The sequence below is a fragment of the Nothobranchius furzeri genome, chromosome 14 (assembly GCF_043380555.1).
Source record: "Nothobranchius furzeri strain GRZ-AD chromosome 14, NfurGRZ-RIMD1, whole genome shotgun sequence".
NCBI classification, from domain to species: Eukaryota; Metazoa; Chordata; class Actinopteri; order Cyprinodontiformes; family Nothobranchiidae; genus Nothobranchius; species Nothobranchius furzeri.
In genome coordinates this window covers 15,888,187-15,913,468 of record NC_091754.1, presented here as the reverse complement: position 1 = coordinate 15,913,468, position 25,282 = coordinate 15,888,187, and the positions used below count along the sequence as shown (strand labels likewise).

Genomic DNA, 25,282 nt, shown 5'->3' with positions numbered 1-25,282 from the left:
CTGAGGGCAGAGGTGAGTGTTCCGTGACCTTGTTTGCATTCAAAACCTAGCTTGTTCTGTAAATTTACTAAAGCAGCTTTTAATTTGACAGATTTGTGATATTTTTGTTTGTTTGGCACAGCTTCAACTTAACTTGAAGTAGTTGTCATTTTTGTGCACAGATGATGTTTGAAGCAAAATTGAAATGACTGGAGATATGTTAGTTACCTAAAATTATTTACTTTTTTTTTTCCGGAGGGGACCCTGTATATGTTGATGTTTTGGAGTTTATGGGTAAATTAGATGTCAGTAAAAACGCTGATATCGACACATCCGTAATGAAAATGAATAAATGGAGAAAAACTTTTTTCTGTCGTAAATATGTGTATCAGTTTAATGTTTTTTTTTCTTTCTAGCCCATCAAATTTAAATTATGATGATGTTTTAGATCTTGTTTATCACATTTTGCACCATATGTTCATGTCTAATGAAGTGGAAAGCCCCATCCATCTACCATTGCACTGGTTAACCCCTCTAGTTCAGGGGTGCGGTAAACTGTTTTCTCTTGATAAGAGCAATGGCAAAGTTACAGGTGTACCTAACCACAGAGCGAAAAAAAATTCCTCGCCTTTGAGTCCTTGCTTGCTCTTCTAGCTTGCTAGATCTCTTCCTCTAATAAGGTGGCACATAAGAAAACGGGGGAAAAAATCAGACAAAAACGCCTCATAAATAGGTCAGAGTAGCTGAATTATATAAGTGTGTGACGCAACATTGTGAAGGAAGAAACACCTGAAGACATAAAAAATGGTACTTTTATAATGTTACCAGTAAGCCTGAAATGAATTCAAAATAAGAGGCAAGAAAAAGAAAAGCCACACAGTCTCTTTCCTGTAAAAACACCACCCATTGAAAATAAATTAAAATTCTATGCACTATGACAAAAAGTGCAATTGTTTTCTACCAGGTAAACCAGAGAAAATATATTTTTTAAAACAGATACTCGTCCTTTTTTCTCCTAAGTTTTTTTTTATTCTCCCACGCAGGAAGTCCAAGTAACTCGAGTCAATAATTTTCAGATTGAATCCAAAATACTCACCAACAAACTTTTGAGGCGTAGTGCTCTTCCGCTTGCCTACATTAGTGGGCAGCCTTTCAATAACAGGTGGCCGATCAAAAGTGGGCAAGCTGCTGGGTTCTGCCATGACCCGGACCTCTTTGGTAACCTCACCTAGAAATGTTCAGGAGACAGAAAAAGCAAAAAACATGACCAAGTGTTAACTTCAAGACCAAGAGAGAAAAAATATTTAGAAAATTAAATAAATAAAATAATTTTAAAAGATGTAGATTCAAGAACAACATTCTATTACCTCCAATAATATAACATGGATTATTTTTATTTTTATTTGAATTAAATGATAATTTATGTAAGTGTTTGGGTATTTATTCCCTTTGGCAAAAATAAACAAACAAATAAATAAATAAATCCCTGTGATGAAAAATGACAGATGAATGCATGGATGGTTTGAACATGTTCACGCTGCAATCCAATACATTTGTAGTGGTTTCCAGTATAAATGAATACCTTGTGAGTCGACCTCTGCTGAGAAAATAAATATCTTGTGTTCCTGTTTCAGGAAGTAAAAGTTAGCAAGAGGAGTGGCAGGACTTTTAGTTTTGTTTCCTGATGTTCGGACATCTCTGCTCTGATTGGCTAACAGCAACACAACTCTTCCACTGCCTTCAATTTCTTTTCAATGTTGATGTTTGATCTCCACAAATAACACAAGACATGAGGAGTTCTGATCCTGTTGTGGAGTTGCTAATGCTAACAGTTAACTTCTGGTAGCAAAGATGTGCTTTGCTCTCTCCTGGATGCTAAAACAACACAACCGTACACATCATGAGATGAGTCCATAAATGCTAATTTAGAAAGTACGTGTGTGTGTGTGTGTGTGTGTGTGTGTATGTGTGTGTGTGTGTGTGTGTGTGTGTGTGTGTCAGTGGCGGCACAATGGGGGTGCAATGGGGGCTCTAGGGGGTGTTATAGCTACCCCTGGATTAGTCATTGCACCCCCATAGCACCCCCAAGTAAATATTAGATTTTTTTTTTTTTACAATTTAATTGTAATTTAACATGTGGATGTGATAATATTTAACATACAAAAGAAAAATAATCAGTAAATTATCATATAGATAGTAAAAACAGGAAATTGATGTTAACCTTTGACCTCATTTTCCACCTGCGAACGAGTGAAAGGTAGAGTTCGTGGTAAAATGGAACCATTTTTGTTGCCCAAATTTCCACGGGTTCAGTCAGAAATGAATGAATCTTTGGAAGTGATCTCAGACCCACAAAAACCTACGGATCTGGATGAAGAGAGTCAACCCTCAACCGCCGCAGCAGTCGAGGGTTTTGCCGCTGGAAATGCTAACGCTAACGTTAGCTAACCTTGCAACACTACAGATGGTTTTCTGTGTGGCTCTATGCGTTTATGATTTCATGTAAAAATCAGTGATTGTTCATATGTTTATGATGTATATTAATGATTGTTTCAGATGTTGTTGAGGTTTGGTGCACGCATGTGTATCTGCTAGTGTTGAAGGTGTTTTAGAGAACAATAGGTACACATGACCACTTCCTTCATAGCACCCTCAATAAAAAGTCTAGCTCCTTCATAGCACCTGCAGAAAAAAATTTCTGGAGCCACCACTGGTGTGTGTGTGTGTGTGTGTGTGTGTGTGTGTGTGTGTGTGTGTGTGTGTGTGTGCGCGCGCGTGTGTGCGTGTGTGTGTGTGTGTGTGTGTGTGTGTGTGTGTGTGTGTGAATGGGTGAATAACTGTTTTTGTTGTAAAGTGCCTGGGGGGGGGGGGGGGGGGGGTCCTAGGGCTCTAGAAGGCGCTAAATAAAGTACAGGCCATTCACTTATAGAGCAAGTCACCCCAAAATCAACTTTTTTAGCTGATAAACTATATAAATGAGTGTCTAATCATGCTGTAGACATGTGCAGTCAATAATTTGTCACTTTAGTGCATCTTAGTTGGGCGATGGTGGCACAGGAGTTAAGTGCTCGCCCCGTAATCGGAAGGTTGCAGGTTCGAGCCCCGCTCAGTCTGTCACTGTTGTTGTGTCCTTGGGCAAAACACCACCCACGTTGCCTGCTGGTGGTGGTCAGAGGGACCGGTGGCGCCAGTGCTCGGCAGCCTCGCCTCTGTCAGTGCGCCCCAGGGCAGCTGTGGCTACATCGTAGCTCATCCCCACCAGTGTGTGAATGTGTGTGTGAATGGGTGAATGACTGATTGTGTTGTAAAGTGCCTTGGGGGGTTCCAGGACTCTAGAAGGCGCTATATCAAATACAGGCTATTTACCATTTTAGTTAAAAATTTTATATTCTACCTGAAACTGTCAGTGTTGCGCTTTCTTCAGGTAAATACTCTGCTCTGTGTTTGAATTTAAATCTGCCATCGCTATTGGCTAAGTGGTACCCTGTGACATTAGCTGGTACCATATGATTTCACAATGCCGTTGTGAGCCTGTGTGTTTGTATTTGTTAGCGGCTCTACCCTCTCAGTCTGTCAGGCAACAGCATTTGTAGCATTTTTCAAACAGGAAGTGGAAGTGGAGTAAGACTCTGGTAAGGGGTGACTTGCACTTTAAGTGATGAAACACAACACCTGCCCTTACTATGATCCATAGCACATCCAACATTTAGTTTTTCTTATATTACCCATCATGACTAACATAAAACACTCACCTGCATAAGGCCCAGAGTTGGTAGAGAGATCTAAGTTGATACCTTGTAGGTAACTGTGGCAACGCTCTTTGTGTTCCTCTAAAGACGTGCGTTGCTTATAGCTCCGTCCACAGTAGTTGCACTTGTGTGGTTTGCCAACTAAAAGCAGAGATATTCGAGGGAGAAAGTATTTGTTTTAGTCACTGTGCGACAGTGGGTAGCATACGGCACTGCAGTAGTCAGACAATGTGTAGTAGTGTAAACTTGTGAAAAGGCAGTAGTGCAAACACATCAAAAGTAAGCTCCTGAGATCATGGTAGTTCCACTACTAGTATAAGGATTCCACACGACTGTCGCTAGAGTGAAACACACGGCTTGTGGGCGACATAGATGGTTATGCCATGTAGTCTGTATTTCAAAACCCTTTGGTCTGTGAAGCACAAAGTAAACTCCCACTGCTGTGGCACAGCATGAGTAAACAACGGAGTTGAGCATGCATCCCTTGGTGGCGGTAGGAAACTAACTCCAAGCTAAACTGCTATGGAGGTGGAGTGTGATTCATTCTATCATTTCTGTTTTAGTTCATGTCAATCCTACATAGGCAAGTGGAAAGATTAAGACATATCCTTTCCTTCTTTCTGAGTAAAGCTTCCAGGCCGCAATCCTTTCACCCATCCGGTGTGTTTGAGGGCAAACACTGAGCAGAATCTCATGAAGAAAAACGATGACTGAGACGCTCGTCCTGTATTAGTGTACTCTAAACTAATGTAATGAGTCATAAAGACACTCAGCGAGTAAACCGAAGGGCACATTTAGCGTACTACTGAAAACCAGACACCACCGTTGGCTTTGCATTGTAAAATCATCATATTAGCGATAGCTGCTACTAGAAAATGATGCACAGGTGAAAAAACAGAAACCAAACACGTCTCAGCCTGAGACATCGAGGCTAACACACACACACACACACACACATACACACATACAACACAAGTACACTTGTAAGTCGCTTTGGACAAAAGCGTCTGCTAAATACATAAACATAAACATAAGTACTCTTTTTGTTAAAGAGAAAAGTGGGTTTGATTAAAAACACTAATAATCTAAAGAAAGTGAGTAAGAATGAACTATTCCTTCAACAGTAAATGTTGTCATATCTGGATAGTGTCTGATGACAAGTCGGCTATCTGAAGTAAAAGCCCACTTGTTGCAAAATGACGAAGCCGATACTACAACAGTTTCCCTTCTGCTCTGTATTTCATTCAGGACTGTGGTGATGTCTAAAAAAATGTTTCTTTAAAACAAATATAAATTCATTTTCCATTATCACATGGGCTCAGTGGTAGAGTGTCCGCCCTGAGACTGGGAGATCAGTGTTCGATTCCTGGTCGGGTCATACCAACAACGTTGAAAAAATGGGACCCAATGCCTCCCTGCTTGACACTCAGCATTAAGGGTTGGATTGGGGGGCTCAAACCACCAAATGGTTCCCGAGCATGGCTGTGTCTGCAGCTCACCGCTCCCCCAGGGGATGGGCCAAATGCGGAGAAAAAATTTAGCACACACATCAGTGTGTGTGACAACTGATGGGACTTTAACTTTAACATGATTATTTCATTTTTTGCGTGGGTGACCGAGTGGAGGTCATAGTGACAACAAAATATGTTCAGTTTATGAAGAGTTATTTTAAAATAAAAGTCTGTGTATGTGTGTTTGAATGGATAAATGGCTGTTTGTGTGGTGAAGTGCCTTGGGGGTTCTAGGACTCTATATAAAATACAGGCCAATTACTTAAAGAGCAAGTCACTCCCAAATCAACTTTTTTACTGATAAACTATATAAATGAGTGTTTAATCGGGCTGTAGTCAATAATTCGGCACTTTAGTGCATCTTAGTTAAAATTTGCTTATTCTGCCTGAAACTGTCAGTGTTGCGCCATCTTTAGGTAAAAACTCTGCACTGCATTTGAATTTAAATCTTTCATCGCTATTGGCTAAGAGATACAATGTGATGTTAGCTGGTACATTATGATGTCAGAATGTCATTGAGAGCCTGTGTGTGTGTGTGTGTGTGTGTGTGTGTGTGTGTGTGTGTGTGTGTGTGTGTGTGTGTGTGTGTGTGTTTGTTAGCAGCTTCCCCCTCTCGGTCTGCCAGGCAACAGCATGTGTTGCATTTTTCAAACAGGAAGTGGGAGTGGGGTAAGACTCTGGTAGGGAGTGACTTGCTCTTTAAGTGTTGATATACAAGATATACAATAACTGCACTTACTGTGATCCATAGCACTGCCAACATTAATTAACTTTTTGTTTTGTTTTGTTTCATTACCCACTGTTATTTCAAAATAAAAGACAACCTTTGACTTTCTTTCTTATTTGCTGCTTTTCAGCCATGAAAGTCCAGCAATGGAGAAGATTCAGAATTACTGCCGTGTTCTCAGTGACTCATATTTACCTGCTTCCATGCATACACAATCAAAATGTGGAGTTCATTATTTTTTTCTATTAATACATTCATGCGACCACCCACGCACAGCCTTGCGCAGATGTTGGATGTATCTGAACAATACACCTTTCAGCTGCTGTTCGTCCTGCTGCACTCATTTGACTGATTGGCTCATAGATGGGCACTTGCTCAAATTTAGATCTTAATGAAAAACTTCTCCCACTTTTAACCCTCCTCTGTGCTATTGGTTGGTCAGTCATCTCTGCAGGAACAAAAATTCTGTTTAGCCTCAGGTTCATCTCACTGTTGCGTTACATTTTCCTCTCAACTGACTTCTCTTTTAGAATTTGTATTTTTTCTCTTTATTGCAACTACTACTCTTTCTTAGCCTGGCACCAGGTGAGAACTGCAGCTCCGGAGCACCCAGTATTTCTGCAGGCATAAAAAAACAGGCAGGTTGGCCCTAGGTAATAAATATAGTAAAACATACAACAGTCTTGTAGGCAAATACGTCAGTGCACACACATGATGGCTCAGTCAAATAAAAATAAAAAATAAAAAAAGGTCTGTCTATGAGTAACCCCCATAGGGCATCACAGGCAGAAATGACAGTATTGTCTGACCTTGATTTCAAAGGAGCAACAGAGGGGAGAGCACATCCTCTGATAGAAAAGTGGGTTACAGTTGAAAAAGACAGCGAGTGCTCCATGTGTGTTTTCAACAGTTTCCTTCAATACAAGACAAGCAGCAAAGAAACAGCATGCCCTTGGAACCTAACCACAAGGCACTCACAGTGGTGTCTGAAACATAAACACTCAACCTTTCCAAACGCCTGTGCCTCCAACACGCAGCACCTTTGAGTCACATGCAATATCTCAGGAAAACATTATAGAGGCGCTAAAATACAAAAGAAAAAAGCCATCTAGCAGTGTGTTGCTGAAAAATCGGCTTCAATATGAGGCTCAGAATGAAGGGAAATCTAACTATATATTATTTTGTTTTTTATTTGAACCACTGCTGGTGATACAACACAGCCTCGAAGAAAGACGCTTACCAGCATGAGTTCGTAAATGGCCAGTTAGAGCATCACGGCGCCGGCAAGCGTAGCTGCAGAAGGGGCATTTGAAGGGTTTTTCGCCGGTGTGCAGCTTAATGTGTCGCAGTAGGTTTCCTTTTTGGGTGAACGACACACCGCACTGGTTACACTGGAACGGCCTGTCACCTGAAAAAGGGAAACAGAGGAAGGAATTACCGGACTTAAAGGGTAACAGCCCTTAGAAAGTGTCAACAACACAACTGTTTGATTCTTCTTTTTTTTCTGTTTTATAACATTTTAATCAATTTTATGACTAAGATCTAATTTCACCCTTTGACATGCAAGTCACCCCCAAATACACTTTTTTTTTGCTGATAAACTAAATAAACGAGTGTCTAATCCTGCTGCAAACACGTGTTGTCAATAATTTGGCACTTCAGTGCATCTTAGTTAAAATTTAAATATTCTGCCTAAAACTGGCAGTGTTGCGCCGTTGTCAGGTAAAAACTCTGCATTGTATTCTAATTTAATTCTGACACCGCTATTGGCTAAGAGGTATGCTGTGATGTAAACTGGTACGTTGTGATGTCACAATGCTGTTGTGAGCCTGTGTGTGTGTGTATTTGTTAGAAGCTCCGCCCTCTCGGTCTGCCAGGCAACAGCATTTGTTGCATTTTTCAAACATGAAGTGGGAGTGGAGTTAGACTGGTAGGGGTTGACTTGCTCTTTAAAAAAACTTAAAGGCGTTGAACACTGAAAACCCATTTAAGCTAACTTTTAGCATTAGCAACTTCTCCACACAGCAGAACTCCTCCAGGCTTGTGTTATTTGTGGAGATAAAACATCAACGTTGCAAGTGAGTGGCAGAGTCACATTGTCTCCAATCCAAGGTGAGATCTCCAAATATCAGGAAATAAGACTGTAAAGCCTGCCGTCTGAAGCTCGGTTGGGATGTGGGTCGCTGCTAGTTCCTGGAAATGGTGCACTGGTATGTTTTTCCTACTAGAGACCACTGCAAATGTATTGAATAAATGAGTGAACCACACATTTAAATGATGTAGAACTGGGAAAGAGTTTAAAAATTGACCTAAACCTAACAATATTTTTCTTGATTGATTTGAACTTTAGTGAGATTTCAGGTGCTCAAAATACCGATTACTACCGTTAGTCAACATGCCTCTCATCAATCCGTTAGTGACAAGAACATTCTTTCACTCTCCTGCTGGAATAACCACGAGTCTCCCGCTTATGGACGTCTTCATGATAGCACCACACATCTTCAAAAATTCTATTGAACACTTCCATAATCAAGCACCTACCTATGCTAAGGGCAGAGATGCTGGTTTTTGTGTCTTTCTTATCTTTGCCACGTAGCTAACATGTGGACTAATCGCAGAACATTGTCTAAACGCCTTTGATCTTGATCATAAGATAGCAGCTATGATAGTTTCCAGTCATGTATCTGCAGAGCTCATTCTACTGAAACAGCTATTCTCTAATGACCTTCTGACTCACAGTGATGCAGGGGACTGTTCTGTTCTGGTCCTGCTGGACCTGACTGCAGCCTTTGACACTGTTGACCATCACCTGCTACTGGATAGGCTGAGAGACTACGTAGGCCTATCAGGATCTGCTCTGGGGTAGTTCTTCTCTTACCTGTCAGAGCGTTCTTTGTGGCCGTCTCCAAATTCCGGTCCTCCTCCACCTCCCTCGCCCACGGTGTCCCAAGGTTCTGTCCTGGGGCCTCCGCTCCTCCTTTATCTGCTCCCTCTCCCGCACATGCTGAGCTCTTTTAAAGAACTCTCCTACCATCTTTATGCAGATGACATCCAACTGTACATCTCCTTTAAGCCCCATGAGATGTCTAAGCTGCAGCTGTTACACACCTGCTTAGACTCCATTAAAACCTGGATGGCTGGGAGCTTTCTTCAGCTGAATGAAGATAAGACTGAGATCCTCATCCGTACCCCAGACACGCTGGTTCTCAAAGTCAGAGCCTCTCTTGGTCAGCTTGCTTCTCACACCAAACCTTCTGTCAGGAATCTTGAGGTGACCTTTGAACCAACTTTTACTTTTTCTCATGTCTGTCAGTTCTCTTGTTCGCTCTTCCTTCTTTCATCTCAGGAACATTGCTAAGATGAGTCCCATTCTGTCCCACTCTGAACTTGAGACAGTTCTCCACACCTTCATCTTTTAGCTACGACTACTGTAACTCTCATTTCACGTGTCTGAGCAGAACCTCCCCGAACTGTCTGCAGGTGGATCAGAATGCCTGTGCTCGGCTTCTGACCAAGTCCTCAAAACACACCCACATTTTTCTCTTCCTTCTCTTTATTGAGTTTAAAATGTTCTGATTTCCCAAAGTTTTTGTGTTTTGTTTTTCACTTATGATATTTTTTACATAACTATTGTGGTTGATGGGACAATACCAAGTGATGGCAACATCAGGAAGAAGGAACACGATAAACTAGAGAAGCACCAGGGCCTCATCCTGCACAGAACCCTCACTCTCCCAGGCCTCTGGCAGAGGACTCGAGCTTGGAAGGATGAGACCACCAGCACAGGGTGAGATGGGAATTTAAAAAAAAAAAAAATATTCATTTTTGTGAAGCGCCTAGTGATTTTTATCTTGAGAGGATGGCAATCACTGTATATTCAGCACTTTCCTGATTTCCTTCAGGACATTCAATTCCTAACTCCCACAGTGTGTGAAGCTAAAGTGAAACCTAAAAATGAGCAATAACGATGCACATTTTGTGAATGGTTTGCTTGTAGTCTGTGCTGCTGCTGTGTTTTATCACCACATGGAAAAAAGAGAAATCCGATCCTAACGCTGTGACAACCCAAGGAGTCAAAGCATTAGTTAAAACAGGTTGTGGAAGATTCCAGGGATTTTTTTCCCTTGATAATCATTGCAAGACTAAATTGTTCCACTAAAGAAAGAAAAAAAAAAAGAAAAAGCTCCACCCACAGTCGAGGACAAGAAAAAGTCTCGGAGACTTTGCTTTGGTTTAGAAAATGCTCAACAAAGCTCAAGTCTCTATGGAAATAGGAGAGTCTTGCTTAGATTTTTCAATTCTACTTATAATATCCTTTGGAATTACAATCCTTACCATTTGATTGTCGATTTCCTCCATCCGCTGATATGTTTGGCCCCAACAGCCCATCCTGGGCTTCACCCGGGCTGCCAGTCACCGATTCCTCTGGTGCTACTCCTTCATCCCCTGTCCGACCCATTTCTTCAGGTGCAGGGCTTCTGCTTTCAACCTCTTCTGCTATGTCTTCTTCTTGCTTAATTGTCAGATCTGTAAAATAAATAAATAAATAAATAAAAAACATGGGAAACCCTCAGTATGCTCATTCTGTGCTATTATTGTCTTAATGTCCTACCACAGTTATTATAAACACATCGTTTGTACAAATTAGCCTCAGATTGGATAACTGTCAGTCATTAAAGACCATTAGAAAAATCTGTTAGAGTATGTAATCAAAGCATTTCAACTAAAGGTCGTGAGTGATATGGCAGGCTGCTGAAGAGGAATCTAAACTTCTCCGACGTTCACAAAACTATGTACTAATAGTTGTGGAAGTTACTCACTTTATTGAGCCGCTCATCTAACAGAATCAGGATGGATTGAAATGGTGACTTGAATTGACAGTAAGACAAAATGAAAAAAAATTAAAAAAAAAACAGGCCAGTCTGGTTTCAAGCTGTCCCTGGGGAGAAAAGGAGTGTCAGAGGCCCATTCCTCGCTGGCTGCCACTGACTAGCAATGGGAGATTCACTGGATGACAAGGGCAAACGATTGTGCAATAGTGTGTGTGTGTGTGTGTGTGTGTGTGTGTGTGTGTGTGTGTGTGTGTGTGTGTGTGTGTGTGTGTGTGTGTGTGTGTGTGTGTGTGTGTGTGTGTGTGGCAAGACAGGAGATGGAACAAAAAGCTTACTTCATGAAGCTGCTGGTTATCGGTTCCTGTGTATTCAATGACTTCTCAGAGGAAAATGATTCATAAATGACAGATTAGAAGATGTATTTTTAAAACCCCTATCCCTCGCTTCTCGTGCTGATTGTAAACATTCATCTCACGCACAAAGTGGTGTAAATGAGACACATCAGTCTTTTCTCGAAGTTTGACGTGTGTGCTTTTGGATTTGTTTTAGTAAATTCTACTTCGAAAAAAAACCAGACTTAAAGTACATTATATTTGTTTTTTTTTAGTATATTTCCAGTGCTTTGGTGTGTTTTTGAAATATTTTACATGCTTTAATAAATTCCCTCTTTTTACACATTTTTTTCTTTTCTCCTGACATAAAAAGTCCTGCATAACAAACTCTACTTGGCCTGTTTCATCTTGCAGACTGGAATTTAATCCCAGTTTAGATAACTCTTTAGCCTTTTTCTCCTGCTCTACATTAAGAGTTGTCATCACTTCAGATCAGTGTGTAAAGGGGCCGTACGTGGGGCAAAGAGCAAAAAATAAAAATAAAAACGATCACTCCAAGCACAACTTACTGATCCTGACGATCCAGTTTGGGGATTTACACGTGCTATAATCCCAGCGCGAGTGTGTGTGGTTGTTCTTTCATTAAGTCCTCCTTAAGACTGTATCGGTTCTGCCCTCTCCAGCTTCAGAGCGAAATCCACTCAATTTCCAAACCCCAGCAAATTATAAATGTGACATCTTTCTCGTGCTAGACAACAGTGACACAAGCTGTAATGTCACGGTAGCCTTTAAGCAGCTACTGAATATGTTTCAGGAGCAGAGAAGAACACTTATCCCAATAACCAAGTTGAAATCGAGCCTTGCCTTCAACAGCTGTTTCCTGGCAACACAGAGAAGACCTTGCTATTCAGCTATTCTGTGTGTCTTTACATCTGTCTCCCCATTGTGAGAGAGTGGAACGCATAGAGTGGTCAGATGAGGATATGCTTCAAAATCGGTTGCTATGACGAAAGCAGCAAGTGGAATCATTGCATTTGTCTGCATGTTTAGGTAAGATACAGCCTGATGTGCATCCACCTGTGTTCTATTATAAAAATGAATATCATTATTGGTCGAGGAGCTGACTGAAAGTAGGTAAATATTATAAAATGACATTTTGTCACCCTTGTCACACAATCTGTCATCTTGTTCAAAGGCTATCATTTCATTTCTCCGTCATTAATGAAACAGAAGGCAGAAGAGATGATTGGTGGACAAAATCTGTTCAAGTATCAACGTTTGCTATTACAATATTTTGGTCCTTCAGTCTGAAGTTAATGCGATGCAGTTCTTATTTTGTGACAAAGCCTCAAAACACCAAACCGTGTAGTTACGACAGCCCGTACCTCTCTGAGAACATCATCTCCCAGCCTGCTTGTCTGTCTCTGAAACAGTAGAGAAAAAGTCTGTTTTCCTCACGCAGAGGCCTTGTCTGACATAGTTTCCCCTTTTTCCTTAGTGTGCTGCTTCACAGTGACTTTGCTAGAAATAATCTGGGTTTCTGGTCAGTGGATGTGCAGACCCGAGTAACATCAAGCACTACATTGTACGACAGGGTGCTAGAAGTATCGCTATTTTATTCAAGTTCCAAGGATAAAACCTTCAGGTTCAATGTTTGGCTTTCTTTTGTTTTTTCGCTATTATATGTTTATGATGTTGGCTCTCTGTGCAGATTTCAACACCGCATTCTATCAGACAAAAGTTTTAACATATATGTTAAGCCTCGTTCACACTGAATGCAGAACAGATGGGGTGCAGGCTCCGTATGGCCACTGCATACACCACAAATCATTGAGTCCAGTCAGAGAATATGAATAAAGTCGTCAATTGCGTTTTTTACCTTGAGAGTAAACATTACACCTCTAAGGTTGATTTTCACCTGTACGTGTCACACGTCACATGATCATGAAGCAGACACTCCATGAATTAGGAGATCGCTTTGCCGCGCCGCGCCGCTATGCCTAACGCGAGGTGCTAACCGGAAGAGCCTCTGCAGCTCACAATTCCACAACGGATTCTGAAAGAACGGAAAAAGCTAGAAACACTTAACCAAAGTTTAGAGAGTCGAAATGGCCGAACATCTATCAACGTGAGGCTGAGGCCTTTCTTCGGGACTAGCTCTGAAGTCACATGGACGCTCATTAACTACTCAGATTTGTAAGCATTAAATTCCACTTGAACAGAAGAGTTACAAAAACAATCCACCCCCCTCAGAGTTGTCATTAACGTAAACCAGATCTAATAAAACCAAAAATGGTTTTTTGAACTTGGCTGTAGACATGTTTATTTCGGCTGTGAAATGAGCTTTTTTAACATGGAAGTAAATGAGGATTTGCTCTCTTCTGCTGCCAGACCCTAGAGGATGAGGGTGGAACTGCAATTTTTGCCACTTCCTTTTTGGCTTCATATTTGCTGCAGAATTATGGGAGCTTGGAGTGAAAACTAAAGTGTTGCATTTATATTTTTGTACAGTGTACTTATATCTGGCATTCCTAACCTTTAAAATTGATTTTCCAATTCAATTCTGACTCCATATAGGTTACACTTTAGCCTAAAATCTTCAGTCAGTGACCTCAAATGTAATCTTTGACCCAAAAATGTAGTTTATGTTTCATATCAAACTAATTTCTCATGCAGAATCATTCTATTTAAATTTGTATTAATCAAATTCATTGTAAAAATAGAATCCATGCATTTGTTAAACACAAACATAATTATTGCAATTGCTTGTTAGTTGATAATCCCAATAACATTAGCGTAATTAAAGTGTATAGCTGCCCAGTAAATGAGTCTAAAATATGATATTGTCCACAGTGATCCCATTAGAAACCTTCAGTTTCAAAGTTCAAGTTTGTTAATTGTTGCAAGAGTTTACAACTGGAGGCTGAGCCTTTAGAATTAGGCTTCTTTTCAGAAAAACCACATTCCAATTTGTTTTCAAAGTTCAGTTTTAAAACTTTTCCACTCCAAAGTGACATTTTGTAAACATCATGTTCAACCTAACCCTATGCGATCTAATGGTCTATTTCTTGTCTTGCATTTACTGGCATTTCCCCCCTTTAAAATGTGATTTTATTGCTTCAGTCTTTAGCGTTGTTTTAGCCATGTGACACACTTAAGCTTCTGCTAATGACTGATGTTAAATATATAAATACAAGTCAAATTAAGTAGACTCTTGATTTTATTTTTATTTTTTAATTTTCAGGAAATTTGAAGAGTTGAAATCAAAATATTTATCATAAATGCATAAAATTACACAGCAGGTGTTATCCCTTTTTATCAGACTGGTTTTATTGTAAGCTCAACCACAACCAAAATGAAATTTTAAGAAGTTTATGAACAAAATAAAGCAACAACGTAATGGATCAGAATAAAATCCATCTGGTATTTCCTAAAGGGGAGAGACTGCATGTACGCACTTGGCAGACTGCACCATGAGGTATGTCTACAATGTGAACTCACCATCAGGGGAATTAGGACCCTGAAGAACTGTCTGTCCATTAGGTGCCAACTTATCCATAGAAATTCTTGAGTTCTCCATACCGGAAGCACATTGGCCATTACCTGGTGAACACAGAAACACCACAATCTTCACTGGGCTGGATTAGCTTAAAAATGATGTGTGTGTGTGTGTGTGTGTGTGTGTGTGTGTGTAATATATATATATATATATATATATATATATATATATATATATATATATATATATATATATGCCTGTGTGTGTATAATATATGTATAATATATATATATATATATATATATATATACATATATATATATATATATATATATATATATATATATATATATATATATATATTATACATATATTACACACACACAGACAAATATATATATATATATATATATATATATATATATATATATATATATATATATATATATGTGTGTGTGTGTGTGTGTGTGTGTGTGTGTGTGTGTATAAAGAATTATAGGCGTAAGCCTGGTGAATACCCAACCTAGAGTGTAAAATGATTATCCACCTCGAATGCCAGGTGTATACACCTAAACTCTCTCCATGCAGCAAAGCCATCCTGATGTCCACCAAATGCAGATCACATTGCATCCTTTCAGCAGTCTGTACAAAATCTAGGCTATGGATATCCCAGTGTCCACTCAGAGGGAGAGCAAACCAACCCCTTATCCCCTTACACCCCGGCCCCATCAGGGTCACCTGAACAATACGATGGCAACAGCCAAACACTCCCTGTGACCCAGGTGTCAGATCCCTTAGGAACCACAGTGGGTTTTCATTTACAACCAGCAGGTTACAAAGGCTTTGGTGTAAGACGTTTATAAAAGCCAAAGTATGGTGCTGAGCATGTCTGAATAATGATATTTTACATTAAAGCAACATTTGTCTGAAGCCTTTACTTGGCAAAGCCACCTCATCCTTATTTGACAACCTCTCCTGCGGTATTGTTCCACAACAGCGCAGCCTCACTGGGTTGAGCTTACTGGGAGACGTTGTCCATGATACAATCCCTGAGCCAGGGTTCGGGTTTCACAGGCTGGGGTTGGAGGAAATCTCATGTGACCAACCTTGGCTATCCCTTATCCACGCTGTACTGGAGACAGGAGTGGTCCAGATTTGTCAAGAAGGATTTTCCATTAGCTTTCTATAAGAGATGCTGACAGATTGCTTAGCACCACGACAAATATGAAGACATTTTATGATCATCAGCAGAGAAGGATGATTTTAGCACTCTAATAATAGTAATAATGACAATAAATGACTCATTTCTATTAACAATGATCTGAACAACATTGGTTCTCCTAATAATACACCGGACCAATCATTTATCTCCTCGCATAAACGTTTACCATCTAGCTGGCTGGTGTGACACCAATCGGATGCAAATCTATAAACTGAAACATTCATGGATTGAGTCGACAATTTGCGTTGGTGTCCCGAATCTGCTGAGTCAGACCACGTTGAACAGTGAAATCAAAATATCAATCAGATGTGACTTGCTGGGGGAAAAGCCATTTTTAATAATATTTGGATGAGTTTGTGTAATGGCAAACGGAAAGGAACAAATGTGTGCACATGAAACTCGTGGGTGTCATAATTGCTGACTCCATTACTGACATCCAATTGAGTTGCATACATGCCTTCCCAAGTCCAGTCATCCTCTCAGTCCTTCAGTGCAATTGCTGTACCTGTATGATGTATTTAAAAGAAATCACGTGCAAGTAAAAGTATGTGAACAGAAGGCGGCGCATTATTTTTGCCTGAAACAGATTTATGTACGTGAGAAATTCCCCTAAGTCATCAGAGTGAAAAAGACATGTGAATGAAAGGACATACATGTGACTGATGTATTTGTGTATTTGCGATTAGAGGTATGACTTTCTATGAAAGTATGGTAACCTACAGAGAGCAAAAAGATGGAGAAAGTGCTCTAGATCACCAGTCTAAGAGTGGTTTATTGCAAAAATAATAGCACCTTGTATTTGCAGTTGTTTTGATTTTATTGTTAATTCGTTTCTTGGAAACTACACAAGATAAAATTTCTGCCCAAAAACAATTAAATAAATTTAAAAAACTGGGTTTAATTTCTGTCACTTTAAGTAAATTCAAGCTTTGTCTAAGTTTTTTTTCCTTCCACCGTTTATTTTCGTGCTCTTGTTCTTCGCCACACTTTGTAAGACGATGGGAAATTGAAACCAAAAACGATGAGTCCCGTATTTCTTTAGATACCGTCTGGTCGCATGTCTCATACCACTACTCTGACTCACAGGTACTATTACCATCACTTATGTGAAGATCAAATGAATATAGAAAATTTCACACTGATGACCTCGCAAAAGGTGGATGAAATCATTCTTTTTTTCCCCCTTTTTTCTACCTCTGATAACTCCACAATAAATGTCACTGTAGTGGTGAGGCAGCTGTCAGCCATGTGTGCATGCCATGTTCCTCAACCCGTTTCCTCGAGAACTAGGCTGAACTTTGTTTCATTGTTTTTATTCTAAAATATTTTTTGTGTTTTGATTTTATTCTGAACTCGCACCCAATTTCCATCTTATCCTGTAGGTCCAACAAGCAATTGAAAACTTAGCCTGAGATGTGAGCACTTTAAATTTGACTTTTTGAACTCCACCATTTAAACTGACTGAGTGAATGACGAACAGCATTTTGCATAGATAAAATCACTGAAATTGAACAAACAAAAGTCCTTTTTTACTTTGAAATGAGCTCATTAAAATTCTGCCTTTTTTCTTTTTACTTAACCAGGTCACTAAATCTGATTATGTCAGCTGAATGGGGTTTCCTTCCTTTCATTGATCAGATATAAGACGTGTATAGCACATAGTTTTACACAAAAGCATTTGTGCTCATTTTAAAGGTTAAGTTGCAAAATTTGCAACATTTGAAGATGGTGTTTTCCAGGTAATATCGTCGTGGTGGTTTTGAAACTCATGCACTCCACTGCCTCAATATCGACTCAAAATGTATAGCTGAAAACATTTTCCCCCCACAAAGAGCTCATTTGCTAAACCAAAGAACTGTTTTCATAGATGTTCAAAAATATGAATTTGTTCAGTCAAAATAAAGTTTTGTGACTTTGATCAAAAATTGATTGATCTAGCCTGGCAAGCCGTACTATATATGTAAATATATAGTCTGGCAACGACCTATAACAGAGATCAGTTGTGGAGTGGAATATACGGTTGTCTTTCAAACTGTCTCTGCACCCAAATGGACAACGCTAGGACAAATCAGAGCATCGAACAATATGACATAGTCATCGCTATGGAAATCAGTCGACAGGGCAGACCGCCATATCCCGCCAAAGAAGAAGCAAATACTTTATTTTTTCGAAGTAAATGACCTTAGTAGTACCTCTATCTGCTCTTGTCTCAAAGAAAAATCCAAGTCTAAATTGTCCAAAGTTGATGCCAAAGCTGCTTTAAATGATCGCCGTCCCTGAGTCATTTTTGTAGGTTTTCTACATCACAGCCCTGGCACTAAGCCTACCCAACGTCTCCCTACAAACATAGAGCACTAGCCAGACCAAATGTTTTTCGAGCCAATGGTAGACATGCTGAGGCTACAATGGAGCACAGCTAGATCGACTTGCAGATCAAAATGTTTTGCTTCTGCAATGCTTTGTCTAGATTTTTAGGCTTTGCAAACAAACTTTTCACAATCAGGCTCACTTTGTTTGAAATTAATCTCTTATGCAACGTCATGCTATTTTTTTTTCCATATGTATCATTTCAGAAGCAACCCACAGATGGATAAAAAAGGAAGAGCCTCCATTTCTCCTTCCACCGACCCGCCTGCCAAGTTTTCCGACATACACTAACCCCCAATGGAGACCCAAAAATCCCCACTGATATCATCAACAACACGCACCCATTTTGAAATACGTACACCAAGAGATACATGCAAGATAGGGGGGGGGGGGGGGGGGGGCATTCTGAGACCTACCCAAAGGAAACCAACAAAGGGCAATGGAGGACCACAAAGCGCATATCCAGTGTAAGCTGCATTCAACAGGATTTGCTAATGCATCATTTTCTCTACCTATAGGGCTGAACAGGAAGAAGCTTGCACTTGGGGGGAAATCCCTAAAATTGTTTTTCATGTTGTGATTGCAAAAAAAGAAATTTTTTTTATTAAATGTCTTTTTTGTAATCGGTGTTACAAACCCAAAAATCTTGATGTGACTAAAATAAGTTTTGCTCAAGGTGAAATCTGTCTTAACAGAGACAAACCAGTCATTATCAACATCCTGATCCTCAGCGAGATAAAGCATATTCAGATTTAATTGCATACTATATATGCACGTGAGTGCATTGCAAGTGATTTGAGGACTTACTAGCAGAATAGTCTTCGGAAGCTTCCATTTCTGGTTCTTCAGGAGTGCTGCAACATCAAAAAGAATGGGACATAATTCAAAATGAGGATTTCTATCACATTTGCATTTGCTGTACAAGTTGCATTCTACATTTAACCTGTAAATAAGCTCCCAACAATTTCTTGGAATACTGAGATCATTTAAAGTAAAATAATTATTGTAGTTTTAACTGCATCAGTTGTTTATTTATATATTTTCTATTGAAGACTATGGTCCTGTCTCAGTTATTGAATTATCAAGCTGAGGAATCTGTCATTCCTTGAAAATCGTTGTGCATCCATGTTTATAGCGCATTGCTGCACATCGAATGCAAATTTAAAAGGCAATGATACATTTGACTGTTCAGGTACAGCGATAAATAGCAAAACCGTTTAAGTATAATGTGCAACATTTAATTATGCTTTAAAATTTCCAAACGAGGTGAGAGTAAACACGGATTCGGGCAGCATTTTGTCCAAAATGAGCACGTGTGATAAACAATACTGTAAATAACATTACAGCACAAGATGCATGCAAAGGTTGGAGACAAACCCGGTTGGTGTTCTACGCATAAGATGGATATTTATAGAAAAGTATGACGTTCACAACAGTGTTTTAAATGTAAATCTATGTAAACAGTTGCAACCTTAGAATATTGCTTTTTGTCACGAACTGCAAAGTAAATATCTGTTCCATTTTATTGGACTTACTTCCACTGACCCACTAAATCACTAAAAAACAAGTGTTCATAGATACATATAAAGCAAGAGCAGCAATTAAAATCCTAAACTTTTTTCAGTCCTAAGTATCCTTCTTTGTTGTGTTGATGAAGTGTGTGGATGCATGAACATTTTGCATTATTGAACCATTTGAAGCCATAAAACTTAACCCCTGACTTAAAAACGACAACATGCACGTCCACCTGTGACTGGGTGACACAATATTCATGTTCTTGCTTTTGATTCTGGCTTTCTTTGCTCTGCAGTCTACTGTCTGACATTGCCTTAACCAATTTCCCTCACAGCGTAAGCTCTTCAGCAAATGGGAGAGTAGTGAAAATATCAACCCAGCAAACGACACATTTCACATTCTGGGTTATTGATACCTGAAACACGTATTTATCACAAAAACTTTTGAAATTGAAAGTATGAAAAGCTGTCATCGCATATAATCTTGATGCATTTCACCTGTGCAAAAGTATTCAACCAAGGATGGAGGGAGGGGAGGGCAGCTGCCTCCTCCTCCTTTTAAAGAAGCACACAGAAATGAATAAATCCAAATTACCTAGTTCATCCAGTGAGGTTTTATGGTGGAATATAAACTTTCCCCCCACTTTTTTTGTCCTGCTCAGCATGAAACAGCCCAGTGAAACTGAGACCAGATCTATTGATCAAGTTCAGAAACGCAGAGAAAAGTTGAGGAGGTGCGCATCTAGTGAGTCCAACAGGTGACTGGCGCAGTGTGGAAGCCTCCTCTGCGCGCCCCTCCTGACGAGTTTTCCGCTTTAAAACCGACACCGACGCAGTCCCACCGACTTCTACGCTCACTTGACTCAAACTTCCAGTTCATTACAAGTCCTAACCGACTGTTAACGCGGCGTAGCAGGAACAAAGAGAGGGAAGACTCAACAAGTCGAGGGGAAGACAGAGAGGGATGGATCAAACTGGATCCACCGGTTCCTAAGGAATTAGCCATAACGACAGGGAGCAGCCAAGCTATTTTCAACAAGCAGGCGACTGGAAATCCGTGGGCAGGTAACGCTGAAAAGCTACTCCCGGAGATGTGACTCAAGGTCGAACCGGTTCGAATTATCTACTGCGAACTCGTGAGGACAAAAGCAAAAAGGGAAAGCAGCGCTCCTGTCAAAAAGCACGACTCAAATAAATAACTTTGTTCTTTTTAAATTTCCTGATAGGCCTAGTGTAGCTTTTAAATGCCCCATGTATGTGCGAAAAAATATTACAATCACTTGATAGCAACAAAAAATGTGCAGTTATTATATCTAACAGATGTTAACGCGCGTGTCAAACGTTATAGGACTTTTTTTTTTACCTGCGGAGAGGCAAATCAGCAGCAAAACCGTGAAGCCAGAGTCATTTTTGTTGCTTTTTTTGTGGCAACGCGCTGTCGCTTCTCATATTAAGTGATTTTTGCTGCCTGTGATGCCTGCATGACTGACAGCTGCAGTTCAACAGGTTATCCGATCACCGCCGTCTACAATAGAGCCAGCCTGCCTGTCCATTCATCAGACAGACGCTCCTTGTCTGCCTCTGCTGCAGACATGCGCCTTCTCCCTCCCTCAGCACCTTCTCAAGCGTCTGTAGCCAATAATACAACACATTCATATACAGTCGCAAAAAAAAAAGAAGAAAGGCTACTGAATGGACTGTTTAAAACAGGAAACCGACGTGCGCACTGATGCGCCTTTTTAAAATGTTTTTATTTACCTTAAACATGAAGCAGTTTTTTTATAATCCCGTGGACTTGCACACTGATCCACAATGACTGTCTTGGCTCGGCATACTTATTCGTGTCGGATATGCACCTTGCAGAGCGGACTGAAGGGTAGTTGTTTCCGCAGCAGCAGCAGCAGCAAAAGCAACAGTTGTTAAATCCACCACTTCCTCCTCCATCTCCTCGCGCGGTAGCCGCACGCGCTGCTATTCTGGGATCTCCGTCTGACACAGAACCGGATCACACAGCGTGGACTAGCCTGCCTCTCCTCTAGCCAATCGATCAGGTTACAAGTGACCTCCTATTTGAGCCTTTTTTTTATGGGGGAGGACATTAAATGTTCCCCAGACATTTTATTTTTCCAGCAATCCACTGGCAAACAGTATGTATTGTACCATTGTTAACACATAATAATAATAATAATAATAATAATAATAATAATAATAATAATAATTATTATTATTATTATTATTATGACAAGCATTTCTAAAATGTATTAATAACTTCCAGATTTTTTCCTTGAATCATGAATTATGTCAGTGTTTTCAACTTAAAATGTGAGATTAATATGAGATAGACTCGTCACATGCAAAGCCAGACATTTAAAAACTGTATTTGTTATAGTTGTGATGATTATGGATTACAGTTTATGGAAACCCCAAATTCAAAATCCCAAACATTTAGAATTTTGTGAAAAAGGTTCAATATTCTAGACTCAAAGTGTCACACTCAAATCATTTAATGAATCCAAAGCACTTGCAAATGGTTTCTGAGCCTTTAGATGGTCTCTCAGTCGAAGAAGTTGAATTATTGAAATAAATAGACATTTGCACCATATTAAAATTTCCAATAGATGATATTCTGTCTATTCAAAAAACGTTGGCTCAAATATGTCCAGGGCAACGATTTCTGAAAAAATTCGTAAATAGAAATCTGGAAGCAGATTTTGGCAACATGTTGCCCACTGGTCTGATTTTGGACATGGACACAATGACAACAACAATCTTTGGGTTTTTCATTGGTTGCACTTTGTGTTGAAGTGGTGAAAAGAAAAGTGAATAGTTATGGTGGAAGTACAAGGCTGTTACATTTCCTTATTTTAAAATGACCACAGCAGAAACATCTAATCTGCCTCCCTATCAGCTGCACTTAGAAACTGTATAAATGTGCTGTTTGTCACCATGATGCATTAACTATTCTCATTCTCATACAATCAGGAAGTGACATTTTTGTCTCAAATTCACAAAAGTTACCATTCAATATAAGTTTCTAATAACTGACAGAATTAAATGCCAACAGAAAAGACGGCAAACACGAGTCTTGAATATTTCTTTGTGAAAGGTGCCAAAATCCTCAGAGGGCAGCTGCAGATTGACAACAAATAAAGACATCCATTGTTTGTTTTAATTATTGTGCATGGCTGAATTTCTGTAAATTGTTATCTTTTGTAACTGAAGAATTTGAAATGATTGTGGCTCCTTCTGCCAACCTTAAATGGCATCCTATTTAACCAGGAAGGACTGATGTAAACCGATATTCTTTTAGTTCAAACTTGAGCTACTTGGATCTCGAGACTGGAATCTAGTTGTTTGCTGCCGTGCTATCAGTCAGTTAATAGCCTCTTTATTTCTATCCATGTTCTGCTTGTGTCACAAATAAACAAACAACAATGAACATTCTAATTTTTTAACAAGCTGTTCAAATGTTGTTCACAATAAAGTTCATTACATGTGTAGATATAGAAACAATAAGCCTATTCCAGTCTGGAAGCTTAAATTCAGCGTTTTGGTCTCACATGCCTTGTTCCTGAGTGGATACTTAAAATGACTGGACCTAACAGTGCATGATTTGCTGGTCACATGACAACCTTTATAAACGCCTTCCTTTTTCTAGTTATTGCAGCACTTAAATGAAACTACTTTAGCTTACATAACCACAGGTTTGTACTTAAGTGAAATGACATTTATTCTGATTTACATATTCTATTACAAATAATATTTGCAACACAAAACCAAAGAACTGAGAGAGACAGCCTGAAGACAATACCGATTCACATAAAATCTTTAAGTCGCTCAGGAAATCCTCAAGACAAAGAAACTAACGCTTTAAGGTAGCGCGACTCGGGTTGCGAATGACCACAGTCGCCAATTCTGATCTCTGAATTGTGTGTACTGAAACTCTAATTTCCCTCTGGGACAAATAAAGCTTTTCTGATTTCTGATTTCTAACCCATTATGAAACTTTCTCTCCATCCATTTTCGTCGGCCTACCTGGGGTTTGGTCGTGGGGGCAGCAGCCTAAGCAGAGAGGCCCAGACAACCACAGTCCCTCCAGGTAACGGGAAGAAAAGTCATAGTAAATGTAAAAAGATGTTGCATGAGAATACAATTTGAGATTGATTGGATGAGGACAATGGTACCATGTTGTGCATGTACCATGTTCATTTTGCATTCAATCAATGCAAATCTTCCTGTCAAACTAAATGAGGTTGAGGGATGAGACAGTGGCCCAATCCCAATACTTGCCGTGCACCCTACGGTCTTCTATGAAGTGCACTTAGAGGAAGTGCACAGTAAGGCTTTGAGTGCGTAGTACACAAGTGTGCATATATTTGCCGTATTGGGACAAGGAGCATTGCGTCATCGACCACAATGCATGCCAGTAGACTTGTTGCTGTTTGCTGTTCACATTAATCTTTGTCTGAAACATTCAGAGCATGAAATAATTGTATTAATTGTCCTAAAGAACATTTTTTTTGAAAATACATATTTTTAGAAAAAGCACTTGAGCCTTTGCTCCGCCTTCTTCTCAAAATTCCCACACAGCAATGGACTGTGGTTCATACCCTTTGCGTAAGTCTGCATCAATGAAGAATGGATCAAGGGTGCAAAAGAGGCATGGTCAACTTCTGTACTTAAGAATCGGGACACCCTACTCTTGCACTCCTAAACGGGATCGTTCAATTGAAGGGTGCAAGGGTGGAAATGCGAGTATTGGGATTGGGTCTACATTTAAAAAAATTTACAAGTGTGCAAAGAAACACCAAATTTATAAAAGTTTTGATTTACTTGCATTGCAGCCTTTGAATCATGGGTCCAGTTTTACACTTAAGTCCAGCTGGTGGCTATAAAACACAGTTTTTCTACTGAATTTGAAAAGAGGAATTAAGATCAAATAATTTCTAACCAGATTGTTTTATGCAATTTAACATTCTTCAGGGTCATAGGAACCTGATGGATTGCCTGTCTTTTGTTATGCCAGCTCAGAGACGCATCATAAAAACTTCACAAGTACACAAACTAAAGTGTAATTTAGAATTTCCAACTAACCTATCATGCAGATTTTCAGGTTGTAAGAAGAAACCAGATTATTAAGAGATAAATGGAATGCCTTTGATCCATGAGAGTTTTTTGGTGAGATTTGAAAGTAGAAAATAGCACACTGAACGCAACATTTTAATCACAAAAACTGTTCTCGTCAAGCCATCTTGTCACTACCGTGCCAGTGAGCGAAGCGGAGATGAGGCGAGGATCCAAACGGGGTGAGGAAGACAGGCAGACAGGTAGGAACATTTTACAAGAACTTTAATATGGAGCACACAGGACATAGAAACAATGATCCAACACGAGACACAACACAGAAGGGGTTTAAATACAGGAGGGCTGGGAGCTTGGTCTGATTGGGAAACGAGAGGCAGGTGGGAGCAATTAACAGAGACACAGGACTAAACCAAAAGGGGAGACAGGACAAGGTGTGACAGTACCCCCCCCCCCCCCCCCCCCCCC

The 25,282-nt window shown here is 39.8% G+C and overlaps 1 protein-coding gene and 1 long non-coding RNA gene across 3 annotated transcripts in view; one reads left to right on the top strand and one right to left on the bottom strand.

Annotated features, from left to right (window-relative positions):
• The window catches only part of ikzf2 (IKAROS family zinc finger 2), a 27,202-nt gene extending 5,442 nt beyond the window's left edge, over positions 1-21,760 (bottom strand). The window contains exons 1-7 of one of the 2 annotated variants that reach the window (XM_054747268.2): positions 21,491-21,760; positions 19,026-19,072; positions 14,632-14,733; positions 10,302-10,493; positions 7,207-7,374; positions 3,732-3,869; positions 1,076-1,207 (exon numbers count right to left, since the gene is read on the bottom strand). In XM_054747268.2, the coding sequence (XP_054603243.1) occupies positions 1,076-1,207; positions 3,732-3,869; positions 7,207-7,374; positions 10,302-10,493; positions 14,632-14,733; positions 19,026-19,053 (760 nt within the window). In that variant the 5' untranslated portion in view covers positions 19,054-19,072; positions 21,491-21,760. Of the gene's footprint in view, positions 1-1,075; positions 1,208-3,731; positions 3,870-7,206; positions 7,375-10,301; positions 10,494-14,631; positions 14,734-19,025; positions 19,073-20,327; positions 20,465-21,490 lie in introns of those variants that run through there. The other variant, XM_015966703.3, reaches the window with a different exon arrangement.
• Positions 20,706-25,282, top strand: LOC139062619 (uncharacterized). Its single transcript, XR_011516180.1, has 3 exons — positions 20,706-20,797; positions 23,794-23,831; positions 24,980-25,282. It is a non-coding gene; the product is annotated as an uncharacterized lncRNA (long non-coding RNA).